A 13047-nucleotide genomic window follows, 5' to 3' on the forward strand; every position below is an offset into this window, starting at 1 on the left:
GGTCTCCTTTTATACCAGTGAAAAGTGATTAAAAAACTGCAATAATTGTCTCGATCAAATTTTGACCACTCTTCAAGACGAATAGAAAGAAGTGGAGCACCGAGCAATTAGTGCACAGTAACCATGAAATGGTAAATATCCAGCATCCGCTCTATGAGAAATCCCATGAGCACGTTCTAATAAATGAACGATCTCCACAATAGGTTTTTTTTACATTAAAGTAAAAGTAAACTATTAGATCAAGCACATTTAGAACGCAATTTTAAGAGTCATTTCGAATAATAATTTAGTTTTTTCGCAAATCCGTCTATCGTGCTTTAATTTATCGCACTGTTTCTCATCTTAAAAATGGGTCTAGGAGCTGAGTGCTCTTGAAACCAGTTAGATGTTTATAGTATGTGCTGCAAGATGAACGGATAGACAAAATGTATTGTGGAGCTTGTAAGTACTGTATAACTTTGTATCTTTTTTAAGTTCTTAATATGATGGATTAAAAATATTAGATTCTACAGTGCATACAAAATAAAACGATCGATGGCTTTTAGGTTTGATAATAGTGAAAAGTTAGGCAATCTATCGCATGCTTAATGCGCGAAACGTGTTTGCGTGCTTGGTTTTGGGTGCGTTTCTATCGGTTATAACTGCTTGATTTAGAACTTTAATACGCACTAGAGCACGCGTACTTTAATTGAAATAATTAATTAATTTATTTATTTATTATTCAATTTAAAACTGTTTTTAAACTGCCTTTAATACACACATACTGATGCTACTTTTTAAAAAATCGCTGGAAAAATCCCTGTAAAGAACTAGTTATGTCCATATTTAACTGCGAAGGTCAATTGAAGGTGAATAAAAACGCTCCGAACAAAGATGCCAAAAACCGGATTTATCCGCCTTGCGCATAACAAGTCCATGCGAGCGCCAAAGGGTAAAAAAGCTAATGAAAAAGGCGGCGCTACCAAAATCCAGTTTTATCCAGATTCCACACATTCCATTCTTAAGCGTTTTATGACCAATTAAAGGGGATGATCTAGATATGTAGATCAGTGAGTCATCGCAAGTACGACTGTTAAATACTTGGGGTATTTAGGAATTAAAACAAAATAGCTGGCTTCAGTACCAGCCACAACTTATCGGTTCAAAAACTCAAAGTATATTGATTCTCATATTCATATTTTACGTGGCTTAAAATAATAAAATGTGGATACGCTGTTAATAGGCGTACCCCTGATGAGCATGGCAATTTTGGCTATTCAGCCATGAGTCACCTCAGCACCTAACAGTTCGGATTACTGGGCAATGGTTCCTTTTAGTTATTGCCGGCGAAGCGGTCAGCAATTAAAATCGGATTTTTGGCCAATAAATGAAATTGATGTGTTCTCAACATAAACTGCTGATGCAGCATCGGGATACACTAACATACTTAATAAAAAAAGAAAAAATACTAAACAACGATAGAGTACGAAACCATTGAGACATAAAAAGAGGAGGATGTCAATATGTATAATAAAAACACATCCTTCATACCTATACTTTTCCTTGTCTCTAGATGCCAGGCAGTACGACTCGGAGAAAGATAGATTTATTGGGTCTCTCGTAGATATATTTTTTGTTCGTTTCATCATAATTTCAATATTACTTGTTTTTATTTTAGCTAGAAGATTGTCGTTGTTACGTTATTTATAACTAAAATGTAAAATACTTAAAAAATGTGCTGGGGATTAATAACTATTAGCAAAGTTGATGATTTTGAGATATTGCAGACGTGACGCAATCACAGGCCATCTAAAAACTAAAGTGTTCGTATGTTTTTCCGAGTAAGTCATATCAGGACCAGAACCGGGATAGAGCACAAAGTAGTAGTTCTTAATTAATAAAACTTGTCATTTCTTTGTAAATGGTTGGGTTAAACTATAAAAATATCCAAGAAATTGTAAAGCTGGAAGTGTAATCCTCTACAGTTACCCAACAGTATTAGTCATCTGGCCTGAGTTGAAATTGAAGTTTATGCATGAAAAAGATTTCTATAGCTTCAAAATATGTATTTTATAATACCATTGTGATTCTTCTAATTCTTTTCCCAGATTTTTTTTACTTTTTTTTTAATTAAAATAGTAATTCGTCATTTTATATTAACGAGAAAATGAAATGGAAGAAAATTGTGATGGAATTTTTCAATATCGAATTGATATTTTAAACTGCCAAAAAGTTTTAAGGGATAGAAAATACACTTAAATTTATTACTAATAAAAAAAGAATAGCATAAAGATGAAATGATATAAAAGTTATTTACCCCCAAAATAATTCCTAAGTGTAGGTAGTAAAGCCCTAAATACAAAATGCAGCTGAAACTTGTCTTCAAAATATTAATGTCATAATTACTATTTGATAAAAACATGTTTGATTTGAAAAAATACAGTTTTAGATATAAAGAGGACCAAATAATTTATCATATAGATTTTTTCCTTTTTAAAATTGTAATTGCTATGTCATAATAATATTTAAATATACATTAGACGATGTTCAATATTAATTAATCAAAGTTTACATTCGAAGAAGACACCTTGATCTAGCTGAAGTAAATAATAGAATTACCGTAGTACTCATACAAGATATAACGTCATAATGAGTATAATACAACTATAAACCTGAATTCTATTACCTGCCCAAATATAAAATCTACCATTAGCATACATAACTTTATATGAAGATTACGTCTAGCGGAGCAAGTATGACTGAAATAGTACTGCTTTTAAGTTATTTTTCCTCATTATTCTTCAATACTGTAATGACGATGACTATAGTTAGTGGTGACCAGAACTCAAAGAATTACGAAAATTATGAAAATTGCGAAAACAATTTAGTGCAGTGTTTGATAGTGCGGGCAGTGACTTTGATGAACGATTCTTCGGCACATATCGCCGATAACATCACAAACTCACCCATGTCGCTCAATGAGAATGACGAAGAACTCATTACAGAAATTTTTGTAAATAACTCAGGACAGCAAATTTATTTGGATTCCGCACAACTTGACAATATCTTCAATTATTTGAAAACCCACTATGTAATCCCAAACTTACTGAATTTATCCGAGTTGGTGCTATCTGAAGAAAGAGCTCAAGGAAAGAAGAAGAAAAAGGAAGATAGGGAGAAAATAATGTTTGCCATGTCCTTGATAAGTGGAGTTATAGGTTTGATTACTGTCAAAGCTATAACTTTGATAATCATATCTTTAGTGGCAGGAAAAGCATTGTTGGCAGCCATAATTGCATTTACTTTAACATCTGTAATGGCGATGAGGACATGGAAGAAATCTGAATATTATGGCAAGCATTAGTCCACACAGTGATAAGGAGTTCCATTAGTTTAGGTGAAATTTTATGTTTTGTTTTGATTTTGTATGTTAATAAAAAAGCATTTTGTAGATTTATCTTTTCACACCTTTTAAATATTCGTATTGAAATATCTTCATGCCTGAGATAGATAGAACCTGCCTTTTCATAACAATACTTTTTATTTTTTCGGACTTATCCTGTGTGTATATGTAAAATACTAATTTGGGAAGTTCTAGCTGGAATAATACATTTTCCTTGTCTTATCAAGAATTTATACATTACTGTAAGTTTCCTGCAAATAAATACTCTAATCCTTCTCGATCTATTTTGAAATTATGATGGGTCTAAACATTTTAAATAATACTCATTGCAGTTATAGAGATAAATACTATAATTTTAGTATACGCTCGGAAATGTAACGAACAATATCTAACATTATCTATTAAACAAGAATACACGACATTAATAATAATTAATATTATAACAATTTGGGAGTACTAATATTACTCACTTCTTTCACGACTAACTCAGACCCATTTGCACCCCTGGCATCCCATCCCTCAGGAATTACGACTACTGCTCGAGGAACCAGCGAGTGCTCATTTCCAACTAATTCTTTGACCCCAATCACAATTGACAGAACAAACGATATCATCCCAGTAATCAAGGCCTTTCCTGCTAAAGCTGTAATGCTTGCCATTCCAAATGTTGTTAAGACAGTTGCCAGCATTGCTACTGTCACAAGAATTATTCCAGAATTGCCATCATCCTTCTTGTATTTGTCTTCTCTACCAGTTTCTGCATTTTCTTCACCAATTAACGCCCGCAAATTAATCTTCATTGAGTGACTCGAAAGGAACTGATCTAACTTCTTTCTTAGATAATCGTCTGCTCTTGTCTCAATGGTGGAAGTCTTAGGAAATTCTCTAAAGGTTTCATGATGCACTTTAACTTCTCTGGGGCTCAAGAACATGGAAACTCCTGGTACAATGGGCAGGTCATCACGGTCTTCGAAGTGATCGAGCCAATTTGCTACCTCGAATTTGAAGCAGGCCAATGTATAGATTTGGTTACAATAATCAATTGGAAAGTGTAGTTCACTCTTAACAGCATTGCTGAGCTTTAGAACGAAAATCAATACAGCAGCGGAATTTAATTTATGCAGACTCATTTTCGTAGTGATGATTTTTCACTAATAACCCGAGTTTGTCGAAAAAGGTGTTTTTTATAGTTTTAATACAAGTTGTAAAGCAGGTCTAGTTCTTCTACTTTAAACTAGATTTGTTCTACATGTAACTTCAAAAATTATGTTTTATGTGGACTCGTTTGGTTTACATGTTAAAAGGGACATTTAAATTTAGGTGAATAATATAGTAAAAATTCAAATCGTCTTCTTAAAATCATTCTTTCAATGTTATTTGCTGAACAATTATGATTAATGTTATCGCTAATTATTCAAAGAGTAAATGTTCGATTGTAAGTACCTTTAAAATCGATAATGCTCCATTTCCATATCTACCATCTGCATAACTTAATAGAAAGGTGAAATTTTGCTCAAATTCAATTATTATTTTTCGTTCAAATGACTACTTTCAGATAGTTATTAGGGGATTTCTTGAAATCGTCTTGAGTGGTGAAAGAGATGAATGGTGAAAAAATGTTTTATTAGAACGTTCGTGTTGCTCCTAGAGAGTGATGGTTTCACTTTTCAAGTGACCATTTTGAAGTTAGAAAAAGTTTCAAATAGCACAGTTTGATCAACTTCAATGGATTGATGTTAAAAAGAAATGGACAATGGAATTTCAGTTTCAATCAATGTATCCTTTTAATGGAATACCATTTACCTAGTTGCTCCACAAACCGAGTCATTAATGAACAATACTCTTTTATTGACATTTCTGGATTTCACAGATTATTTCTGGTTTTCACGAGTGCTTTTAATTTACAAGTGTAGAGGTTAAAATTCTGCTTTTGTATTCTTTCTGTGGGCCTTTCAGCACGTCCATAAGATTTTTTTCCTATCGGTAAAAATATTGGAATTGCGGTAATCTATAGCTTTAGGTCTGCTCTATACATTGCTGCAAATGTCATTCATGTACTGCGTGTATTTAAGAACAATTAAAAATCTTCAAAAAAAATTGATAAGCTAATGGGGCATTGACTTATTGAACATTTCAAAACTCTCTGAGGAATTCCTAGCTGACAATCAAGTTACTGCAAAGAAAGTAGGTAAAACTGGAACCTCACGCCTATTCTATCAACTGTTAAACATATCATTAAACTATTGTATTCTAATGAAAATTTATAATAGTAAAAGGCAACCCAATACCTTTAATTATTCTGATACCTCCTTCATTCTGGTTAATTTCTTTATTGAATGCGGATAACCAAGATTAATATTCAGAGTAGATACAGATGATGCAATACGAATAAATCGAAATTTCAGGCAAATTTATTCATTTAAACCCAAATTATTTAATCACATACCGCCAGCGTTATCTACATTGTTTCTTTAAGTAGAATCTCATTAACTAAGTTACGAAATTAATTAAACTAACTAACCTGAACTAATTAACTAAAAGTTGTTAATGGTCCATCTCTGTGTAATAACTTATCTCAAAATCCTGCCAATATTTTCATTTACTATAACGTCTATCTACAATACATACATATTACATGGAAAACTTTTCAGCACAGTTATTTTGAGTAAATGCAAAAATATCATAACACGGTAAGACATGTCGGTTGTGTTTACGAAGGGGACACATGATGGCGCACGTTTCAAATTTATTGAATAAACTCTCTGTGGGGGGTATAATTAGTTTTTAACTTTCAAATTGGACCATTGGTGGAATGGCCCCTCATTTTAAAGATAAAAAATGCACTTTAACATAATACCATTTTTTTTAATTCTCGACCACCAGTTCTGAGAAAAATAATGGCCAAAGTGTGCAGAAGATGCGACGAAACATTGAGAAAATCCCTTTAATTGACATGAATAAACAAACTTTTTTCATCATCATGATAATTTTCACTTAAATAAAGCAATTCGCGCAAAAAAACTGTTTAAGATGTTCTTTACGTTTTTCTTAACAGTTTATAATTTATTTAGAACTTGTTCCTTTCTTTGAGCTGCATCCAAAAACTTTAAGTGAATCGTGCATTAACAGTGTATTTCTGAAAATGGTGTACTCTACGGCAAAAAGGGTTGAACAAATTTCACAAACTATCAGAAGTTTTAGGTGCCGTTGTGACAAGTTACTGGCGTACTTTGAAAACTTAAAAGAATAATCACTATAAGGCAAAATTGTTTTATGAACTCTAACGAGGACAATACCGATCGTTGCCTTGAGTTTTGTGAGGCGTTGACTGACCCCAATTTATTTTACTCCATTCGCTTTCCGGACGAATGGACCTTTTCCATAAATGGATTACTTAATCGCTATAACTGTCGATATTAGAGTAATTCCAATCCGAAGCTTTTCAGGAAAAAACACACTCAATGCCTTCAAAAACTGAATATTTGGGTTAGAATTCTCGGTGACCAAGTAATAGACTCACTTTCTTTCCAGAAAGTCTCAGCGGGAAATTGGACTTGAATCTTCTAGAAAGTCACGTCTTCCCGACGATAGAGGACTCCATCGAAAATTATGAAAACATTTTAGAAAAAAAAGTGTGGTTTCAACAAAATGGGGTAATTCCGTATTTAACAGCGGTAGTTACGTCTTTTTCTGAGTCGAAAATCCTCTAACCGCTCAATAGTTTGTTAGGGATTCATTAAGTGGCCATTCAGACGACCTGATTTAACACCTCTTGATTTTTTTTGTGAGGGCACTTAAAATAAAAAATTTATCTCACCCAACCAAATTTTTTGGGAGAATTGAGGAGATGGATAGTTGGAGGGCGTCGCCTAATCACCTCTAAAGTTCTTGAAAATACTTGAAGAAATATGAAGCAACGTTTATTTTACTCCATGGAGTTGAAAGGAGTAATTTTAAACATTCAATTATCTAGTTTTAGGTAATTGTTTGGATGAGTACTTTGGGCGTTGATTTTCTCCGAACTAGCAATCAAAAATTTAATAAAAGGGTAGTATGTTAAAGAGAAATTTATTGCCTGTAAAATGAGAAGTCACTTGCCCTATGGCACCATTTGAAATTTCAAAGCTGATTGTACCCCCACAGAAGGGGTTGTTTTAATAAATGTAAAATCTGAGTCGCCAAGTAATCCCCCGGAAAAAAGTGTTGACTTGCTTCAGCGTTTTGCGATATTTTCGCAATTATTCAAAATAACTGTGGTGGAAAGATTTCGATGGAACACCCCTAATTAGTCGTGTTAGTTATTTTCTTCTTGATGAAAAACACATGTTTTGATAATGAGTTTCGCGCATTAGAATGCAGGTCTCGCTCAATTTTTCATAGTCTAGCAAACTGGAGCACGCATATCCGAATTTAAGATTCAAGTGCTATTAGTTCTGCATGCCTGCCATCACTTCTAAATAAAGAAGGAAGTAGTTTAATTATTGTACTTTACTTAATTTAGTTTGAAGCCATTATAGTAGTATTCCATTACCGTTATGATTAAATTTAGATTAAATAAATATTAATCATTTCGTGTTTGATGAGAAATTAAACGTTTGTTGAGAAAAATAACGAAAAATTCTTTATTTATCTACGAATAAATACCTATTAACATACAATTAAGAAATTCACATAAATAAGTTAAAAAATATCACAAATATTGTTATTGTGGTTTGAACCCGGGTTGTAGAGCCAAAGGCAGAGGTGCGTCCATTAAGCTTCTGCCGTGTCCATAGCCGCCTTCCCAACCTCCTCCTTCGTGAGAGGTCGAATGTGTGTGAGATGTTGAATACACGGGCTTGGCAACTACCTCGTAGGTAGAGTGACCACCACCGCCACCAGCAAGGGATTTCAAGCCGATAATGGCGGAAAGTAGCAAAGAAATGAGGCCGGTCATAAGGGCTTTTCCTGCAATAGCAGCAATACCTCCCAAGGCAAGAGCCATGAGCATGCCCTTCATCATAGCACCGGCAGCAAGAAGCATCCCTAAGCCATCACCGCCCTTCTTGTCTTTTTTACGAGCAGTCCCTGCAGCACCATCTTCAACTGCTTTCCAAAGGTTCAATTTGATTGAGTGATTGTTGAGGAATCCGCTGACTTTTTTCAACAAAAAGGCATCCAGTCTGGCGTTGGGGTCATCGGGAAACTCACGAGCCAGTTCGGTCACTAAGTCACTAGTTGTCGATTTATCACTGTTGTTTTCGCGCACTATGGACACCCCTGGAAAAACCGAGATATCCTTGTTTTTATTCAACTTATCCATCAAAGACGCTAAATCCAATTTTAGACATGTCAGCGAATAGTCTTCGCAATTTTTTAACAAAGATTTTTCAAGTTCATTTCGATCACTTTTTTTCTGAACCTCCTCAGCTGAACTTAAGTCCACGAGGGTGGCTACAAAAACAACCACTACAATCTTAAGACCCATGCTGACTCGGCAGTGCTTAATCTGCTTCTAATGATTTAACATAAAGTGTTGCGTGTTATATATCCGATCCTGTTTGCGGTTAAAAAATATGGACGACGTGCCCACCAAAATCGGTGGATCTGGGGAATTAAAATAAGTGGAGCACACAAAAATTACTGTGAGAGTAAGTGACAGGACTATTAACATTAGGCCACAATAGCCGAGGTACTCGGGTGCTCTCACTCGGTACTATAGAGAAAGGATTTTTATGGGCGGCCGTATGTCGAATGTGGGATTTTTTCAATTACTTAAACCCTACCATGTCTTACATTTCCGAGCAGCGGCCTCGGCAGTTTTGGATTCCAAATGCTCTCGTTCTTTTGCGAGAAACGATGGCATTAAAGAGATTCGTGAGAATATGTATTGTGCATAATATAGACCAATGTAAGTACCATAATAGCCTCTTTATTAGGTAAAGTGGTTTTCTGTAGTTATGTTGCGTGTTTTTGCCCGGTGATTTAGATATATTAACTACATGAAGCAGGAATGGTCAAGATTTCTTATAACTACCTAATGTTTTACCATTTAAAATATAGTTGAAAATATTAATAAATAAAAAAATATGCGTTTGATAAAATCCTGCACTGTATATTATTTCGTTTATTTTCTCCGTGTCCTCGTCGGAGAGCTGTACGCTCGCAAACAAGGCTGTGAGGATGGTTCAATGGTTGGAGGCCATCGTGTCGTGGGCATCATTCGCCCTATGACTGGTCCCTTTGTAAAAGGCAAAAGGAACAGTCATAGGGCGTTCAGTCATTAAAAAAAAAGGTTTTGTTTGTATTCGTACCGATGTCGCTTTTAACACGTGTTAGCCGAATGGTAGCACCACGACCAAAATATTCGCAGTACGGAATAACCCATTAATTAAGTTTTCTTTCGTTTGAAAACTTCGTGATATACCTCGCTAGTGTAACTAAATTCCTATTTTAAAAACAAAAATTGACTAAATTTAGTATAAATAAATGGACAGGTTTCGCTCGCGAGAAATATCAAATTTCGACTGAAAATGTAGAAAAAATTGGTAAAATTTGTGCGAACTCAAAAATTAATTAAACAAAGACGTAATGAGTATTTATGCGGAATTGTGCCAGATTGGAGACGGGTGCTCGTTGTTGGTGGCGAAAGTTCTTATTATAGTTAGCTAAATAATAAGTGATTTTATTTAATTACTCTTATTTCAGTTACATGATGCCAGTTTAATAGAGATGATGCTTGTTATGAAAAATATAATATTTGAGTAGATTAACCTTAATACAGTGGGGTCTCGACATGGTGGTCTAATTAATGAACGGCTTTATTACTCTACCTAAGTCGTTCACTACATTAATAATTCAATATTTCAAAGTGTAAAAAAGGTGTTCACCCATTTTAATAACAAAATAAATGACACATCCCAATAAAAAAAGTACATATAGTAGAAATACGTAGATACAGTCATATGTACAGGGTGAGCCAATCTCTATGTTTTTATAGAGAATCTGCGAAATAGTTAGAGACAGAAAAAAACTTATACGACATTCTCGATATCTGTTTTTGAAACGAATTCAATGCCGGTTTCAAAAATATTTTATCGTCTTTTTTTCGCATTATAAACAAATATTTAATTTTTGGCATTTTCGTTAAATCCTAATTTATTTACTTCGCTATTGTATACTTTTGTGAGTAAATCACAATGATGAAAATAACTATTTTTAAAGTCCACGGACTTTAAAGTTATGACATAAAGGAGTATTTTTCTAAATATAAATCATATTTATTTTTGGCATCATTAAAAATACATTTCTTTTTCTTTAAAATGAACTATAATTTTTAGGCTGTTTATTAATTTTACATACCCATTTTTACAAAAAAAAACACTTTTTGCAATAAGTGGCTGTGATATTAAAAAAATAATAATTCTAGCGAGGTTTTATTTCGTCACTATTAAGAGGTTAACGTAAATATTTTTATGTCCACTAAAGTGGACAGTTCATTACATAGTATGCTCACTACAACTAAACAGTATCCCAGTTTTCACTTTAACGAAAAATTTCTGTTTCATCAGAACAATTCGATAAATCAATAAGTACCATTGAAATTTGAATGAGAAGACCAGCAATAAGAATCCAAATTCAAAAGCAAGGAAACAAGTTCTTGCTTAATTACATTTATTAATTTGATAAAATTTACGTTTTTCAACATCTTTACGGTTAGCTAATTTTCCCGCATGATTATTATGGAATGGGAATTCTTGTTGAGCGTGAAAACTGCTATAGGTAATACCGCCTAATATTTTAGAAACCATTAAGACGAATCCTATCTAGTGAAGTCAGAAAATATAGAGTGTTCAATATAAGATAATATAATACCCATATCCGAATCTTTATAGTTTTTGGATCACTGTGCATAGTGTACGCAATTTTTAAAATGAAGATAAGTGATGTGGCATGTCATCGTTTTCGTACCAAATTAATGTTTCAGAATTTGGATGGTATCGAATCCGGTGCTGAAGCTGAGCTACCATGTACATATTAGATTTCAAATCAGTCCAGTTACGTGCAACGTTAACAAACACACATGAGATGTCCAAATACCTTTTGCTAGATAGAACTATTTCATATACACTCAAAACTTTATTAATTCCGTCTTCACAACTCAATAAACAGTAATAAATAAAAATAAATAACATAGTTAAAAACAATTCAATATCACTTCTTGCATTTTTCCTATGCTGGCTTGTAGTCAGGCTGCAGTGGTAGAGGTAGAGGCATGTCAAAACTCCTGCCATAGGAAGAGTGTCCATAGTGCGGATGCTCATGAGACTCAGAATGAGTGTGAGATTGTGTATAAATGGGTTTCGATACAATTTCGTATGTTGTTTGTTTGTGTCCTGAGCTAGTCAGCGCTTTGAGACCGACGATCGCTGAAAGCAGCAAGGAAATGAGACCAGTCATTAGGGCTTTGCCTGCTATGGCTGCGATGCCACCTAAAACGAAAGAACACTAGCATTAGTTAATTTGAATAATTTCAACTTACCTAGAGCCAAGGCCATTAAAGTTCCCTTCATCATAGCTCCAGCTGCCATGAGCATGCCCATGCCTCCTCCGCCTTCGCCTCCTCCGCCTCCTCCCTTCCCACCCCCACCACCTGATCCACCGCGCCCTCGTCTGGCCTCCTCCACGTAAGATTTTCGGTCAAATAAGTTGAGCCTCACAGAGTGGCTGTTGAGGTATGAGGTCACTTTCTTCATGAGGAATGCGTCCAAACGAGCATCGGGGTCGTTAGGAAAATCACGGGCTAGTTCTGCCACAATATCTGCAGTACTGGATCTAGCACTGCCATTTTCACGCACTAAAGACACTCCCGGTATTACACTATAGTCGTCATCTTCATTCAGTTTGTCGACCAAAGACAGGATTTCAAACTTTAAACACGTAGGAGTGTACATATGAGAACAGTCCCTGAATAATGACTTTTTGTATTCACTTTTATCACTTTTCTCGGGTGCAGGATTCGAGAAGGACTCGACAGCATCTTCGGCGACTGCCTGAAGGGCCACAAGAAGGGAAACAGCAAACACTGATTTCCAAGTGAACATCCTTCTGTAGCTTGTTCACCACTTGATGTTTAGACTGATTGGTTATCTAGTTTATATACACAACTGTTAAAGGTGGTAAGCAGGAAAAAAGCAAAACATGTTCCTTAAATGAAACAGTGGAAATAATTTATCAGTGAGGAAAATTGGGCCTGACGTGTTTAGGTTGTATGTTGATGGACTTAAAGGCGATAATTGCATATCATAATACGTTTACTTCCCCAGTAGAATGAAACTTGATGCGGATTATCTGTATGGAATGGTGAGGGCAGGGACGGAGTTGCTTCTGTTTATTTGAGTCTGATTGGAAAACTCTAGATATAATATGCAAAAATTCGTGTTTGAAATTTGTCTAATAATTCCCAAACAGAAAAATTAGGGCCGAAGAAAAACGCAAATTCCCCAAATGATTTTGAGAATTGTTTCTGAATTGATAGAACCAATTTAATCGGTACATTTTCCAATATGCCAAACATATTTTTATCAAATTGCAATATCTATCGAACATATTTCAGCTTTTAAACATGTTCATCGATATTTCTAAACTGTGACCAATTGTTGTTTTACATCTGCATAGGAAAATCT

The 13047-nt window shown here is 34.6% G+C and overlaps 4 protein-coding genes across 4 annotated transcripts; 1 reads left to right on the forward strand and 3 right to left on the reverse strand.

Annotated features, from left to right (window-relative positions):
- Nucleotides 1–2797: 2797 nt before the first annotated feature.
- On the forward strand, nt 2798–3343 carry LOC136343386 (uncharacterized). Its single transcript, XM_066290078.1, has one exon. The coding sequence runs from the start codon at nt 2798–2800 to the stop codon at nt 3341–3343; it is 546 nt and encodes a 181-aa protein (XP_066146175.1).
- A 476-nt stretch (nt 3344–3819) lies between these two features.
- LOC136343387 (uncharacterized) lies at nt 3820–4512 on the reverse strand. Its single transcript, XM_066290079.1, has one exon. It carries the CDS (start codon nt 4510–4512, stop codon nt 3820–3822), a length of 693 nt encoding a protein of 230 aa, XP_066146176.1.
- A 3477-nt stretch (nt 4513–7989) lies between these two features.
- Nucleotides 7990–8894, reverse strand: LOC136343365 (uncharacterized). Its single transcript, XM_066290057.1, has one exon. The coding sequence runs from the start codon at nt 8847–8849 to the stop codon at nt 8085–8087; it is 765 nt and encodes a 254-aa protein (XP_066146154.1). The 5' UTR covers nt 8850–8894; the 3' UTR covers nt 7990–8084.
- Nucleotides 8895–11480: 2586 nt separating this feature from the next.
- Nucleotides 11481–12559, reverse strand: LOC136343359 (uncharacterized). Its single transcript, XM_066290052.1, has 2 exons — nt 11904–12559; nt 11481–11853 (listed from the first exon to the last, which is right to left on the reverse strand). Exons 1-2 carry the CDS (start codon nt 12463–12465, stop codon nt 11594–11596), a joined length of 822 nt encoding a protein of 273 aa, XP_066146149.1. The 5' UTR covers nt 12466–12559; the 3' UTR covers nt 11481–11593.
- Nucleotides 12560–13047: the final 488 nt, after the last annotated feature.

This window comes from Euwallacea fornicatus, chromosome 14 (genome assembly GCF_040115645.1).
Source record: "Euwallacea fornicatus isolate EFF26 chromosome 14, ASM4011564v1, whole genome shotgun sequence".
Taxonomy (NCBI): domain Eukaryota; kingdom Metazoa; phylum Arthropoda; class Insecta; order Coleoptera; family Curculionidae; genus Euwallacea; species Euwallacea fornicatus.

Bases quoted from the DNA above. Each gene is read 5' to 3' on its own strand.
- LOC136343386 (XM_066290078.1), top strand. From the start codon at position 2,798: ATGACTATAGTTAGTGGTGACCAGAACTCAAAGAATTACGAAAATTAT.
- LOC136343387 (XM_066290079.1), bottom strand. From the start codon at position 4,512: ATGAGTCTGCATAAATTAAATTCCGCTGCTGTATTGATTTTCGTTCTA.
- LOC136343365 (XM_066290057.1), bottom strand. From the start codon at position 8,849: ATGGGTCTTAAGATTGTAGTGGTTGTTTTTGTAGCCACCCTCGTGGAC.
- LOC136343359 (XM_066290052.1), bottom strand. From the start codon at position 12,465: ATGTTCACTTGGAAATCAGTGTTTGCTGTTTCCCTTCTTGTGGCCCTT. The intron at 11,854-11,903 runs GTAAGTTGAAAT...CTTTCGTTTTAG, and splicing joins TTTAATGGCCTTGGCTCTAG to GTGGCATCGCAGCCATAGCA.